At 42.5% G+C, this 13,336-nt stretch overlaps 2 protein-coding genes across 2 annotated transcripts in view; one reads left to right on the plus strand and one right to left on the minus strand.

Moving 5' to 3' along the window:
• The window catches only part of Lrrc72 (leucine rich repeat containing 72), a 46,242-nt gene extending 45,040 nt beyond the window's left edge, over positions 1–1,202 (plus strand). Inside the window, exons 9-10 of the mRNA XM_041658013.1 lie at positions 93–120; positions 1,037–1,202. Coding sequence (XP_041513947.1) covers positions 93–120; positions 1,037–1,202 — 194 coding nt within the window. The remainder of the gene's footprint in view (positions 1–92; positions 121–1,036) is intronic.
• A 2,830-nt stretch (positions 1,203–4,032) lies between these two features.
• Positions 4,033–13,336, minus strand: part of Ankmy2 (ankyrin repeat and MYND domain containing 2) — a 45,591-nt gene continuing 36,287 nt past the window's right edge. Inside the window, exons 8-10 of the mRNA XM_041658640.1 lie at positions 8,914–9,042; positions 6,609–6,738; positions 4,033–5,112 (exon numbers count right to left, since the gene is read on the minus strand). Of these exons, the coding sequence (XP_041514574.1) occupies positions 4,931–5,112; positions 6,609–6,738; positions 8,914–9,042 (441 nt within the window). The 3' untranslated portion in view covers positions 4,033–4,930. The remainder of the gene's footprint in view (positions 5,113–6,608; positions 6,739–8,913; positions 9,043–13,336) is intronic.

A 13,336-nucleotide genomic window follows, 5' to 3' on the forward strand; every position in this document is an offset into this window, starting at 1 on the left:
CAGTTTACTTGAAAAGACATCTAACAGTGTCTCATTACTTTTGAGTGCTGACCAAATGTTTGAAAAATACTAATTTAGAATTTTATTTTTAGATTTTGCATTTGGGGATAATGTTGACAAGTAAGTACTACTTTTAAAAATTTTTTATGTTTGCTTTTATTGTCAGACTATTTCATAATTGTCTCATTTCTAAGTTATCCCTATCTTCTAACATCGATTCCAGTAGGAGGGGAAATGGTTGTTTTTCTTTGGCAGGTGAGTTCCAGCTATGTGTTCAATCTGACATGTACAGGCTTTTAATGTGATCATTATAACTTCAAGTGAGTAGGTGATTATATGTATAAAATTTTAAAATTTGTTGAGAACTATTAGCTATTGCAAATGAGGAACTTGGATTGTTTGCTTTGCCTCTAAATATGCTCAGTAACAGCAATTATCATATAGATTAACATTTTACATTCACTAGAATTTGCATTTCCTAAAGCAAATAGCTCATTAATTCTGCAGAGGACATTTCAAATTCATGAATACTAATAGATCTAAAACTCATTACTTTTCTATGTAGGACTGGCTTTTTGGGGGGAGGGTTCTATGTTCAAAAAAAGTTCTCATCATCTACAAAATATGTGGGGAAGTAACTTCAAAAGAAAATGTTTACAATATTAATATGCATGATACCAAAAAACATTTCCAGGTTGCTATTTGACAGTTTTCCCACTATGAAAACATGGTTATGTGAGACTTTTATAATAGATCCTGAAATATATATCCAGACACTCCACTTTAAAAATGAACCATGTGCACAATAAAAATTGTGCCACTTGGCCTGAAAGTCAAGGGAGTAAAGTCCATGATGTCGGTGGGGATATAGGCAATTATTCATTTAAATAACAGCTTCAGGGCTTTAGGTGTGCTCCAGACAAAGTACTTCTGTAAGATGCCTAGGGCCCTGGATGCCACCCTCAATACACACAGTCACACACAGAATCATGTTGGTCAGACCTACTTACTCTTGATCTAATTGCTACCTTTGTAGGACTGTGTTTGATGACCCAGAAGACGCTGTGTTTGTAAGATCCATGAAGAGGTCTTTGATGGCCATCACTTCCATGAACTGGGACACGGTTCCCACACGAGAGGAAGAGTATGGAGAAACGAAAAAGATGGACTCAGCCAAGATGATGATAATATCCCTGAGATAACTTTCCAAACTCCTCATGCTGCCTGCTCAGCAGAATGTTAAAACATCCATGACTTAGAGCAACACTCACCTGATGTTTATAAATAGAGCCATCGGTGATGGGAAAACGATTCCTGCACTATAGACTTCTTATTGTAAATGTTTACTCATGAATAAAGAAAACTCTTAGTGTAAAGCTCAACACAGTCTCTAAGACAGTCAAGGTCATGCAACTGGCACTATTGATCAAGCAATAAAACATTACCAACTCTCTAAATGCCCCTTCTTTGTGTTAGCAGGTGCTGTATACCCTTCCGCACAAACCACCATCCTGACCTCTAAGGAGTGAGTTTCATGGTGAAACTTGATTGTGCAATCAAGAGCGAGCCATATACATGCAATCACAAAGAATGAACACGTCGGGTGTGGCTTCTGGCACTTGCTGTTCTGAGGCAGCTCTGTTGCTGCCATAGCGATGGCTCTGCAGTCTTCACTGCCGTCCAGCAGTCCACCACGTGACCACACCACAGTTCAGTTATCCGTGCCGTCTGCACATCTCTGGGACACTGGCCAGTTCTGGGTGTGGGGCTAATGATTGTTGGCTTGGCCTCACCAGAAGTCCAGTGCTAGGGAATAAAGAAACTCGATGGCCTTTACCAATTGCCTGGTGCCAAGTGACAAAAATTAACACTTCATCTCAAGCCCATTGCTGTCTTCTGTGACTTAAGAGCTCTGTCAGCTTTTAAAATGTGGTGACATTTCTCCTAACCCTGCTCATCCTCAGAGAATACGGACACATGGAAATATGGACTGAACTCACAGAGGGGTAGACATGACCGCTATGATAATGAACCTGTTCGTGTCCCGTGTTCCTGGCCTGAGTCTGAACATTCAGGTGTGGTTCTGATGAAAAGGTCGGCTAGGACCAGAAGAAACGATTTGAGCAGTGACAGTCCTTGGTGTCGTGGCAGGAACGGTTGTTTGGTACTCGGCATCAGTGTGTTCTCTCCCTCTTTCCCTGATCACTGACTTTGGGGGAGTCCCTGTGTTAGGACACCCAGTCTTCTGGAGAAGCTCATGTGCCCTGACCCTCCAAGAAAAGGCTCACAGTACTTTCCACAGGCTCTTTAGCAAGGTCACGGGAACACGGCAGAGACCCAGTACTGCTCTCCAAACAGTTCTGGGTATTCTATTGTGCCGTCCTCACACTGAAGACCTAAGGAACTGACAGAAGCTGCTCATCAGGAGCTGGGTCCCAGCCAAACCTCCAAGTAACAATATAGGCAGTATGTGGGGGGTGAGGGGGTGTATGTGAAGAATCCATTTCGGTGAAAATGGTGCAGTCAGGACTGGGCTTAAGGAGACCTGTAAGTGGTATACGCAGTATTTTAAAAATTACTCTCGCAAGTGATGGACAAGATATTGCAATCTCTAGATTAAGCACTGAAAGATAGGATAAAATAAAAAGGTCTATACCTGCAACAGAATGTAAGGTGTATTCCTTTGTAAGGATAGACTATGTGGTATAACTGTATTAAAAATGCATCACATAAACCCTTGCAACAGTGACAGAAAAGAATGGTAAATTCACTTTAGTTCTTAAACTGACAAATTGAAGCATGCCTCACTTGGTTGAAGAAAATGGTTTGGTTTTTTTTTCATATGTGCACTGGTCCTGTAGTGTTTAGAAGGCCTTGTTTCCTTGCCAGTAGCTGGGCAGAGGAAAGCTAGGCAGGGCTGATGGGCACAGAGCAAGAGAGCCAGCCACTCAGCCAGGGACCAGCCAGCCGACTACAGAGGAAGCAGGACGGCAGGACGGATGGTATACAGCTGAGGTAAATGAGTCTCAGGACAGCACTTAGATTAATAGAAATGGCTTGATTTAAGTTTAAGAAAAATTGGCTAGAAATAAGTCAAAGCTAAGGCTGAGCATTCATAATTAATAATAAGTCTCCATGTCTTTATTTGGGAGCTGGTTGGTGACCCAGAGAAAATGCCTACTACAGGTTTTTCTGATGCTGACTGAGCAGGGCACTGATCTGTGAGGACAGCAGAATGCCATTAGGAGTCATTTTATTATTAAGTTCCTTCAGTAGAACAGTAGCATTTGGCTTTATCCTAGGTCCCTTAGTTAGAAGAAACTAACTCCTAGGGAAGCAAATATCCTTAGCTAGACCTGTCTCATCATATGGCCCAGCCTTTAGCCACAACTGTCTTTTATACCAGGGATTTTTGGGGTCGGTACTCTGAGTGTTTCCGTGTTGTAGGCCTCTTCATCCCTTAATTCTGGGATACATGAAGCAAAAAAGAACACCCAGAGAGCTCACCAAGTGTCAGTGCATGGATTCCAGGGTTCTTAGGCAGGTTGCCAGGGCCTAGCACAGTGTGCAGCTGACAGCCCCCTTAGGAAGGGATGAGGAAGATGGCGTGAGCATGCATTCCAAATCATAATGCTCAGAGCACTGTAACCTACAGAGGGCCCTGGATGGTGTGTTCGCTCACAACCTGAAGTGTTTATCACTGCACAGACGAGGCATGCTGATGCATGGCTTCATTTTGCAAGGGAAGCTTGTTACAACTGACAAGCTTAAACAGGATAGTTAACTTTCTAACAGAGTTTACTCACATGGAGTCATCCCTGAACAATGATCGTAGCATGTGGAAGGACAAGTGTGCTGGGCTGGAATTAAAATGGGAGGAAGGGAGATTAGAATCAACGGGATGCAGGAATCTGACCAGCTGAGTGAGGGAAGAATCAGTTGTTTTACACTACATAACCTTGCCGTCATTCCTTCAGATTTTGCTAGTTTCTCTAACATTCGGCCCCTTGGCACAAATTCTGAAACAAGAGGAAGCGTGTATGTGGGTAGATTTATTTTAAACCAACAGGAAACTGAAAGGGAGCACCTTCATCAGACAGGACACTCCAGCCTTGCTTACATGCCACATACATTAAAATACACAACAGGACACCTTTAAAATGACAGCTATACGTCCCAGTCTGTGGGTGGGATGAGGCTCATGGGAGTTGACAGGAAGATAAAGGTTGGCCTTTTGGATAAGAGTGTGGTTTTACAGGAAGCGCTTGTACAGTGACTACCCAGTGCTAACACACCCTTCTGAATGCTCAAATCCTATAGAGATTATTGCTGCAGAGAACATGGGGTTCAGAGCGCTCTTGGTATTTTCTATCTGAACTACAGCAGGCTGCATTACAGTGAAGCTCTTTGAACAGAGTGTTCCTCATTACAGCTCTGTGCGTCCAACTTCAGGACAATAAAATCTACTCAGATACACTTAATTCACAGGTAAGTTTTGCTTTTTCTGACAGCCCACTTCTGTGCCCGTGATTTCTCTCTCCCTAAACATCACTTTTCTTTCACATCGTCCCTGTTTTTTTAACTTGTATTCTAGAACCCAGATTTCTCCTTTAAGGGGATTTGTTTTCCTTTGCGAACAATCACTGGGGAGCCAGAAGAGGAATGGACATGGTTTTTGTTTTTTTTTTTTTTGTGTGTGTGTGTGTGTGTATTTTAAAAGAAAATAATTTCCGTAGAAATGCCTGTTCATCTATAGAACAGAAATGAGCATGAATTCAAAGGTGGGAGGCAGCTTTGCTTGAAAGCCTCTATTCTAGGGATGCGTAGTCCTGGCACTGAGCCGTGCAGCGTCACAGCCAATGAAGACACATATGAGTTCTGCAGGAATCTGCTGGGATGAAGACAGCCCACTGGCCACTGTCGACTGTGCTTACTCCTCCGACAGCTGGGGCCCTGCAGGAGCATCCTGTGCGTGGGCCAGTCCAGCTTCTTCTCCGGGTTCTCTCGCTCCTTCCGCAGAATCGTCAGGAGTGGAATTTTCCTGGGAGATGCCCGCTTCAGCCTCTGGCTGATCTTCAGTAACATGGTTAGAGTTGGCATCGAGCTTTCCCTCTAAGAAAATGAAAAATGAATATTGTTGCTATTGTGTGCCAGACAGTCTGGTGATGTTACAGTATTAATCACAGTCTCTACACGGGACAGACATCACTCACTTCATTCAAATTGTCACTATCGTCCCTATCAGTAGTGACCCTGAGAAGAGGGGTTGGGTACTTACTCCAAGCTTCACAGAAGCCTGAGGCTCTAAGGCCAGAACTCTGCACTGGAATTGTTTGGGGCTGACAAAATCTGCATTTAATTAACTTGATGTCCTTGAGAAGGTAACAGACTTAGCTAATTTTTATTGATAAAAGCCTACCCATCTTCTGGATTAAAAATGTTTAGTCTGCTGAGTTGTAGTGCACACCTTTAATCCCAGCAGAGACAGGTGGATCTCTGTGAGTTCAAGGCCAAACTGATCAACAGAGCAAGTTCCACAACAGCCCACAGTTACACAGAGAAATCCTGTCTTGAAAAATTAACAAAAAAAAAGTTTGATCTACAGCAAAGAAGGCAAAATGGGAAGACTAGTCCAAAATAGGAAGACTTAGTGGCAAATGTTTCATTTTAAAAAATAACTCTGTGCCAGGCAATGGGGGGCACGTGCCTTTAAACCCAACACTTGGAATGCAGAGACAGGCAGATCTCTGTGAGTTCAAGGCCAACCTGGTCTACAAAAGCTAGTTCCAGGTCAGGCTTCAAAGAGAAACCCTGTCTCGAAAAACCAAAAAAAAAAAAAAAGAACAAAAACCAAGCAAACAAAAAAACTTTGTGTGTGCAAACCATTCAATTACACCAAATGTTAGAAGAGCCACATTTTATGAGTTGAGATGAAAGCAGCTAAGGACAGTGAGATGATTGTACAGAGCCAATGCTTTCCAGCTATACACACTTCCAAAAAAGCAGGATATATTCCCAAGATGGGGAAAGTCCCTGGAATATGAGAATCACTGTAGAAGCAAGCCAGAGCTACAGAGAAAAAGCAGTTCCTCATCTCTATGAGAAGAAGGGAAAATGGATAATACATTGCTCTCATGCTTGCAGAGTGGAGTGTGCACACCAGATCTAAGATTTGGTTATAATTTACAAATGAACTATAATTTCATTCATAATGAACTGTAATTAAAAGAGTACAGGCTTCTAACTTTAAAGTATTATGGTAGCCATCGGGGGACATTCAAGGCCTATTCAATAACCCAAAAAACCCTCCACGAGGACCCATGAAGATTCCCACCACTCCAGGGCAGTCAAATGTGTAACCACATCGTTAGAATGTCGTGTGTCTGGTTGCCCTCCACGAGTGACCCGTGAAGACCACTCCAGGGCAGTCAAATGTGGTGTAACCACATCATTGGAATGTCATGTTGTCTCAGGTGACTGTGTTCCGTGCAGTGTCCCAAAGCTGGCCACTCCCAAAGGAGGGACAGTTCCTCTGCATGCAGAGTCAGTGACACCGAGCCTTCCTGTCCCTCACGAAGGGACAGCACAAGTTCTGGATTGGTACGTACTCTTTTCCTCCTGCCTCTTATGCTTGGCAGCTTCAGACTGTTGCTTCTCATAAATGTCTTTCAGACTCTTACACATCTTCTTATGTGCGAACCAGTGTGTTTTCTGGCAGGTCTGGTCACAATATATTACCTGAAATCCATTACAAGTTGGTTTTCATTTTAAGACTTGGAATCGCATGGTTCCTCAACAAACATCAAGCCACGAAATATTCTATAAAAATCCTGTTTCCCATACATAAAAAAACTATGATATGATGTCTGGTTGTACATAATCCAACTGTGTATTGGTCTAAGAGGCTACAGAAGATTTGGTAACTGGCATATTAAGAACCTTGGACTCCAGCATTTGGGAGATAGACACAGGAGAGTTAGGAATTTGAGCATGGACTCAAGAGAAAACAAAACTGTGGTGTGGGATATCCTTCTGTATATGTGTTGCTTTTATTGGTTGATGAATAAAGCTGTTTTGACCAATGTCTTAGCAAAGTAAAGCCAGGAGGGAAATCTGAACAGAGATAGAGACAGAGTAGGCAGAGTCCAGGGGACACTATGTAGCTGCTGAAGGAGAAATGCTAGAAACTTAGTGGTAGTTTATATATCTAATGGTGATACACAGATTAATAGAAATTAGTTAATTTAAGATGTAAGATCTAGCCAAAAATACACCTAGGCCATTGATCAAACAATGTTGTAATTAATATAATTTCCGTGTGATTATTCGGGTCTGGGCAGCTAGGAAACAAACAAGCAGCCTCCATTTACATAATGGAGCCAATATGGGTCAACTACAACCACATAAAACCTGAGAGAGCTTGGGAAGGAACTCTAGACACAAAAGAACAGAGTTAAGCACACCTTCTTGGCAGCAGCATTTTCTCGGGTAGACTCTATTTGCTAGAGGCAAGAAAAGGCATAGTTCCTTTAAGAGAAGGCTTCCTGACAGCATTAGCAGCAAAAACTGCATAGCTTCTTTAAGAGCTGGCTTCCTGATTTGTGCTGGTGGCACAAATGGCTCTGGCTTTATGGGGACATCCTGTTATGGAGCTTTTCTTTCTAATTAGAAAGGAAGGTTTTAACTTTAACATAGTAAAATTACATACAACAAAACAGGCATCAATCAAGAATTATAGTTTCAATATTTGTGGGATATCCTTTTGTATATGTGCTGCTTTTATTGGTCGATGAATAAAACTGTTTTGGCCAATGGCTTAACAGAGTAAAGCCAGGAGGGAAATCTAAACAGAGATTTATAGAGAGAATAGGCAGAGTCAAGGAGACGTCATGTAGCTGCCAAAGGAGACAGATGCCAGAACCTAACCCATATGCCACAGCCTCATGGTGATATATACATTAATAGAAATGGGTTCATTTAAGATGTAAGAGCTAGATAGCAATATGCCTAGGCCTTTGGCCAAACAATGTTGTAATTAATATAGTTTCTGTGTGAGTATTTGGGTACAGGTGACTGGAAAATGAATGAGCTGCCTCCGTTTACAAAACTGAAAAGCTCCAAAGAATCCCTTTGCATTTCTTGTTGTTTACTTCATCTTCCAGCACAGTCCTGAGAACATGTTCAGGTTCCAAACTGCCCCAGCTGAAGGCAGCCTGCCATGAGAAGTGTGACTATGAACTTAAACTTTGCTTTTGGAGGGCTTTTCTATGTGCACTGGCTCTGAGTCCTATTTCACACAGGAGGAAAGAGGCTTTAGGAAGTAATTTAAGCACGTAAATCTGGAGAAGCATCTGGTAGATGCTGATGTCTCAAAATCGGTTGAAAAGTTTCAATCTTGAAATCAACAGATTAATGTCACCTGCGGGATTTAGTGAGTATACCAGGCATGTTCATGTGTACTGGGTCAGGATGAGAGAAGAACCTAATCAGACACATACTTTATAGAGATAACTCTAGAAAGCGGGAAAGTAGAGTTCTTAAGAATTGCCATTTGTTGGCAGTTAAAAAGCGCTAGTTTAAAAGGACAAGATGAATGAAGACTGAGAAGTTCAACATGAAATGTCACTTGTGAACTGTCCCAGTCTGGCTTTTCCTAGCCACACCAACCCATGTACTGGTGCTCTCTGATCTGATTTCTTTCCGTTATCCTTTCATCTCTTTTTTTCTATGTGGTAGTAGAAACTGGGGCACACAGGAAGTTCTCTTGCTGAGCTGCTGTTTAATATGTTTACTTCCTAGAATTTATTATAAGACTAATTTCAACTACTACACTTATGTGATGCTAGAATTCAGTTGTCAGCTTGGAGCAATCTTCCCTACGCATCAATGGGTTTAGAAGAATTTCGCTCTTACCATTTTGCAAACTGAGCATCTTTTACTGGCTCCTTTTTCTCCACAAGTGGTGCAGAATTCAACATCCACAAAACCCACTTGTCCTGTGATGGCTTGGGTAAGCACAGAGAACGCAGTGGGGTCAGAACCCTAGGAGTGTGAAGAAGAGAGAATATCCACTGAAATACCTGTGGAAGACCACAGAACACTGACACATGGTATTGACTAGAAACAGTAGGGGGAAGAAACCACTAATGCTCATGACACAGACTCTGTGATGAAGAATCAGTCTTTTGGATGTACCTTCTTCTATACAAATTACATAACATGCAAGGCCTGATCTCCATAAATGAGAGGGAAAAAGTGTCTCTCTTCTAGAATACAATCATTGCCAATTAGTATTATTCAATAACTCATGCTAACTTCAGGAACAGGACAATGAACTTGCAGATTTTCGTTTTCTGAGAATTGACATCAAGTAAATATTCATACCCTATGGAACAAACACAGAGCCCTCATTACCGTCTATCTCAATGCCTAAATCATTTTAATATACTTTCAAATATTCTACCCTCTTTAATAAACACCCAAAGAACTGCATCAAGAAGTTTTTAAAATGTGAAATCTCATGTTATGTGACTCCTTAAAAAAAAGGTTGTAAAATTTTTTTTAAACGTATAGAGAAAATGAAAAGGGAAAATATTTATCTACCTGAAACAAAGGTAAGCAAAAATAACAGGATATTCTAACTGATCTTACCTTCTACCTGTTCACTGTCCTGGATTCTTAAATGTTGCACATTTGTTCTCAAGCAAAACTTTGCTACTTTCGGTAATTTCACTGAGTCTTTACCACTTCCTCATGAGAATGTGTTTTTCTATTATCTTACCAACTGTCATAATGGCTCTTTACCAAGTGTCAAAGTATGAGAACAATGTCTCATACTTCCCTGAACACTGAAGACAGCCTAAAAATATTCAGAAAATTCAAGAAGCATTTTTAAAGGCTGCTTTTCACACTGTCAAGTCCTGAATCAAAACATCTTACCATGCAGAAGGGCTGAGGATTCTCTTTTGAAATAAATGAAGTGGTAAGGAAATTTTAGGCAAAATGAGCCTAAGCTAATTTTATACTTCATCAGGAATGAAGGTGCACAGCCATTGTCCTCAAATATTGACATGCACCACCCTTATTAAAAATGGAGGTCCAACCACTTAGTGCACACTCTCTAGAGTGTAGTCCAAAAGCCTGCATTGTTAAAATTCCCCAGGTACTACCGAGATATACCAAAAATGTCAAATACTGAGCTTAATATTATACCAAATCTTTAAAAATCTGTGTAATTTTGCTTCATAAGTAAAGTCCTCCCAGTGTGGCAGCACACGCACAGAAGATATGCAGAAGGAGCTTTATATCAGAAGGTAGTTCTCGTCTACCAATGAATAGAGAATCGTACATTCGATGGACATTACCACCATGACATTAATGTTCAAGTATCTCTTTACAAAATTGCCTGAGACAGGCTCATCATTAAGATAAGAGCCTGTGGGAGCCACTCAGCACTCACACTCTTCCAGCTGAAACTGAGGGTCAAACGCAGGACATTTTGTTAATAGTACAGGCATGCATGAGACCTACTGCTAGAGCATGGCTGTGCATGTGATCTACTGCTAGAGCATGGCTGGGCATGTGACCTACTGCTAGAGCACAGCTGTGCATGTGATCTACTGCTAGAGCACGGCTGTGCATGTGATCTACTGCGAGAGCACGGCTATGCATGTGATCTACTGCTAGAGCATGGCTGTGCATGTGACCTACTGCTAGAGCATGGCTGGGCATGTGATCTACTGCTAGAGCACAGCTGTGCATGTGATTTGCGAGAACACAGCTGTACATGTGATCTACTGCTAGAGCACAGCTGTGCATGTGATCTGCGAGAACACAGCTGTACACGTGATCTACTGCTAGAGTTCAGCTGTACATGTGATCTACTGCTAGAGCACAGCTGTGCATGTGATCTACTGTGAGAGCACAGCTGTGCATGTGATCTACTGTGAGAGCACAGCTGTGCATGTGATCTACTGTGAGAGCACAGCTGTGCATGTGACCTACTGCGAGAGCACAGCTGTATATGTGATCTACTGCTAGAGCACGGCTGTGCATGTGATCTACTGCGAGAGCACGGCTGTGCATGTGACCTACTGCTAGAGCACAGCGAAGCATGTAAACTATCCCTACCTAGAGAAGGACCAGTGTTACGGGAGGTCCTCCCACTCCTCCAGCCTATAGTGGGAGGACCTCCCACAACAGACCAGAAAGAACAAACCTTACCAAACACGGGCTGTAATCTACCTTTGGGCATGCTGATGCTGACACCAAAAATGGCAATGCTACTCTTTAGAGTAAAAACATTAGAGTAAAAACAAGAGTTTAAAAACTTGATAGACAAGGCAAACCCTCCACCATATAACTTGCTACAATGCTCCACTGAGATTCCCTAGAGAAAGCCATGTGTCACACTTCCTGTTGAGGTCTATCAGGAGAAGCCAGAGTCTCACACAGAGGGAACCAAAACCTGTGTATCAGGGACCCAGACACCAGAACTGGCAGAAGCAACAGTGGCTGTCATGTCCACCAGTCTGCAACCTTCACATTACAGCAAGGAGCTGGTGTTACCTTAGAGGTGTAGGAACTTGCAGCACCACAAAACCCATAGATGGTAGCCATCTGGGAAACCAAATGGTAAGCTTTCAAAAAGTATTTTAGAGCACTTGCTTCTTGGACGAGGGACTAGAGTAAGTCTTTGTGCATGCCAGGTGGTGCTCTATCGCTGAGTTACATCCTCCGCATTCTTTTTACTTTTTATTTGGAGACATGATCCTATGAAGCTACTTATCTTCCTTGTAAATCTGCTCGGTAGCCCAAGCAGACCTTGAACTTGTAACTCTCCTGGCTTAATCCCAAATAGTGAAAATGTCAGGCCTGGCCTCTTAGGTCCAACTCAGAATATATAACTATTAAAGGACAAAAACCTTTGAAAGGGAGATCTTTCAAAATGACATTAAATACTACTCAACTTTATTACTAACCTTTCCTGACTAAGTAAATCACTAGGGAAAAAAAAACATTAAACATCATACTTTATAAGACATAATTACTGCTTCATGAGGCTAAGATGAAATGCTGATATGCTCTGACTCTTAAAAAAAATTGTTTTTAATTTGTCTGTATTGTGTGGGTGTGTGCCAAGGTTGCACAGGTGGAGGTCAGAGGACTACCAGTGGAAGTCAGTCTGTCCTTCACAGACCACACATAACTGGCTCTTCACTACCTCCACAAATGGTAAACATGAGTCAGTTTCCTGGAACTTAAAACACAAGTTTTACCTTATCTATCTGATACTAAGTGGCTCACTGTGATCAAAATCAAGTTTTCAGGCCTGGTGGCATGTGCCTTTACCTGCTGAGCCTTCTTGCTGGCTCCATAAACAGAAAGCTTATTCTTGAAAAAAAAAATGTTAATGTGTGCATTTGTGTGTGTGTGCACTGGCACATGCAGGCCATGGCATAGACATGGGGATCAGGTACAACTCAGAGCTAGCGCTTCTCGTCCACCATTGGATAGGATGACTGAACTCAGGTTATCCGCGGCCGCCCTCTGAGGCACTGAGGGTTTATTTGAAAACCCGGGGCTGCTGGGTTTGTTGCTCTGTTTTCTCTCAGTTACCAGCGCTGGGCACTCTGCATGACAACCACCGCTAGCCACTTCTCTGACATGACTCTCCAAACGTCTCACCAACGGAGAGCAATTTAGTTTGCATGGAAATAAGATACAACCTTATTCCAGTGAACAGGCGAGCAACCCAGACTGTGCAGAGCACCTTCCCCGTGGGGTAGACCGCTGTTCTTTCTCCCTGCCTGAGGAGGGAATGTGTGCCACAGGCAATGTCTGATGCCTTGCAAGTCTGTGCACACAAACATGCCTGTGGGGGCCTATGTGGTTGAGGAGCATGGACGAGCGGGAGGATTCCTTAGTTCATTCCTGAGCCATCGTGCCTGGTCTGCTAGCTTTGGTTACTTCAGTGTATGTGACAGAAACCCTTACGGATTTAACTGTTGGCCAGAGCTGGCTATGGTCATCCGAAATCATTCACCTTCACAATTTGCTGCCCAATCTTTTAGAAGCCCACATGGCAAACAGCCAACTGTACTAAAGAAAGAAGAGCGCTTCTGTGTAAAAGGACCAGGGCCGTGCGGTACAAATGAACCACTGCCCAGGTTTAATCATGTCACCCGGAGTGCCTGGATGAGGATGACAATACAGCAGGTTCAGAGAAGTGAACAGAGGAAGCCATGTTGTTGGGACTGCATCAGGCTAAAGGCTAACACAGGATTTGGTTGATATGCCTGTAAAAGCATGAATCGGCACAGTGAACAGAAAACTA

This window comes from Microtus oregoni, unplaced genomic scaffold, assembly GCF_018167655.1.
Source record: "Microtus oregoni isolate MIOR12 unplaced genomic scaffold, Mior012 000009F_ref0000495, whole genome shotgun sequence".
Lineage (NCBI taxonomy): Eukaryota > Metazoa > Chordata > Mammalia > Rodentia > Cricetidae > Microtus > Microtus oregoni.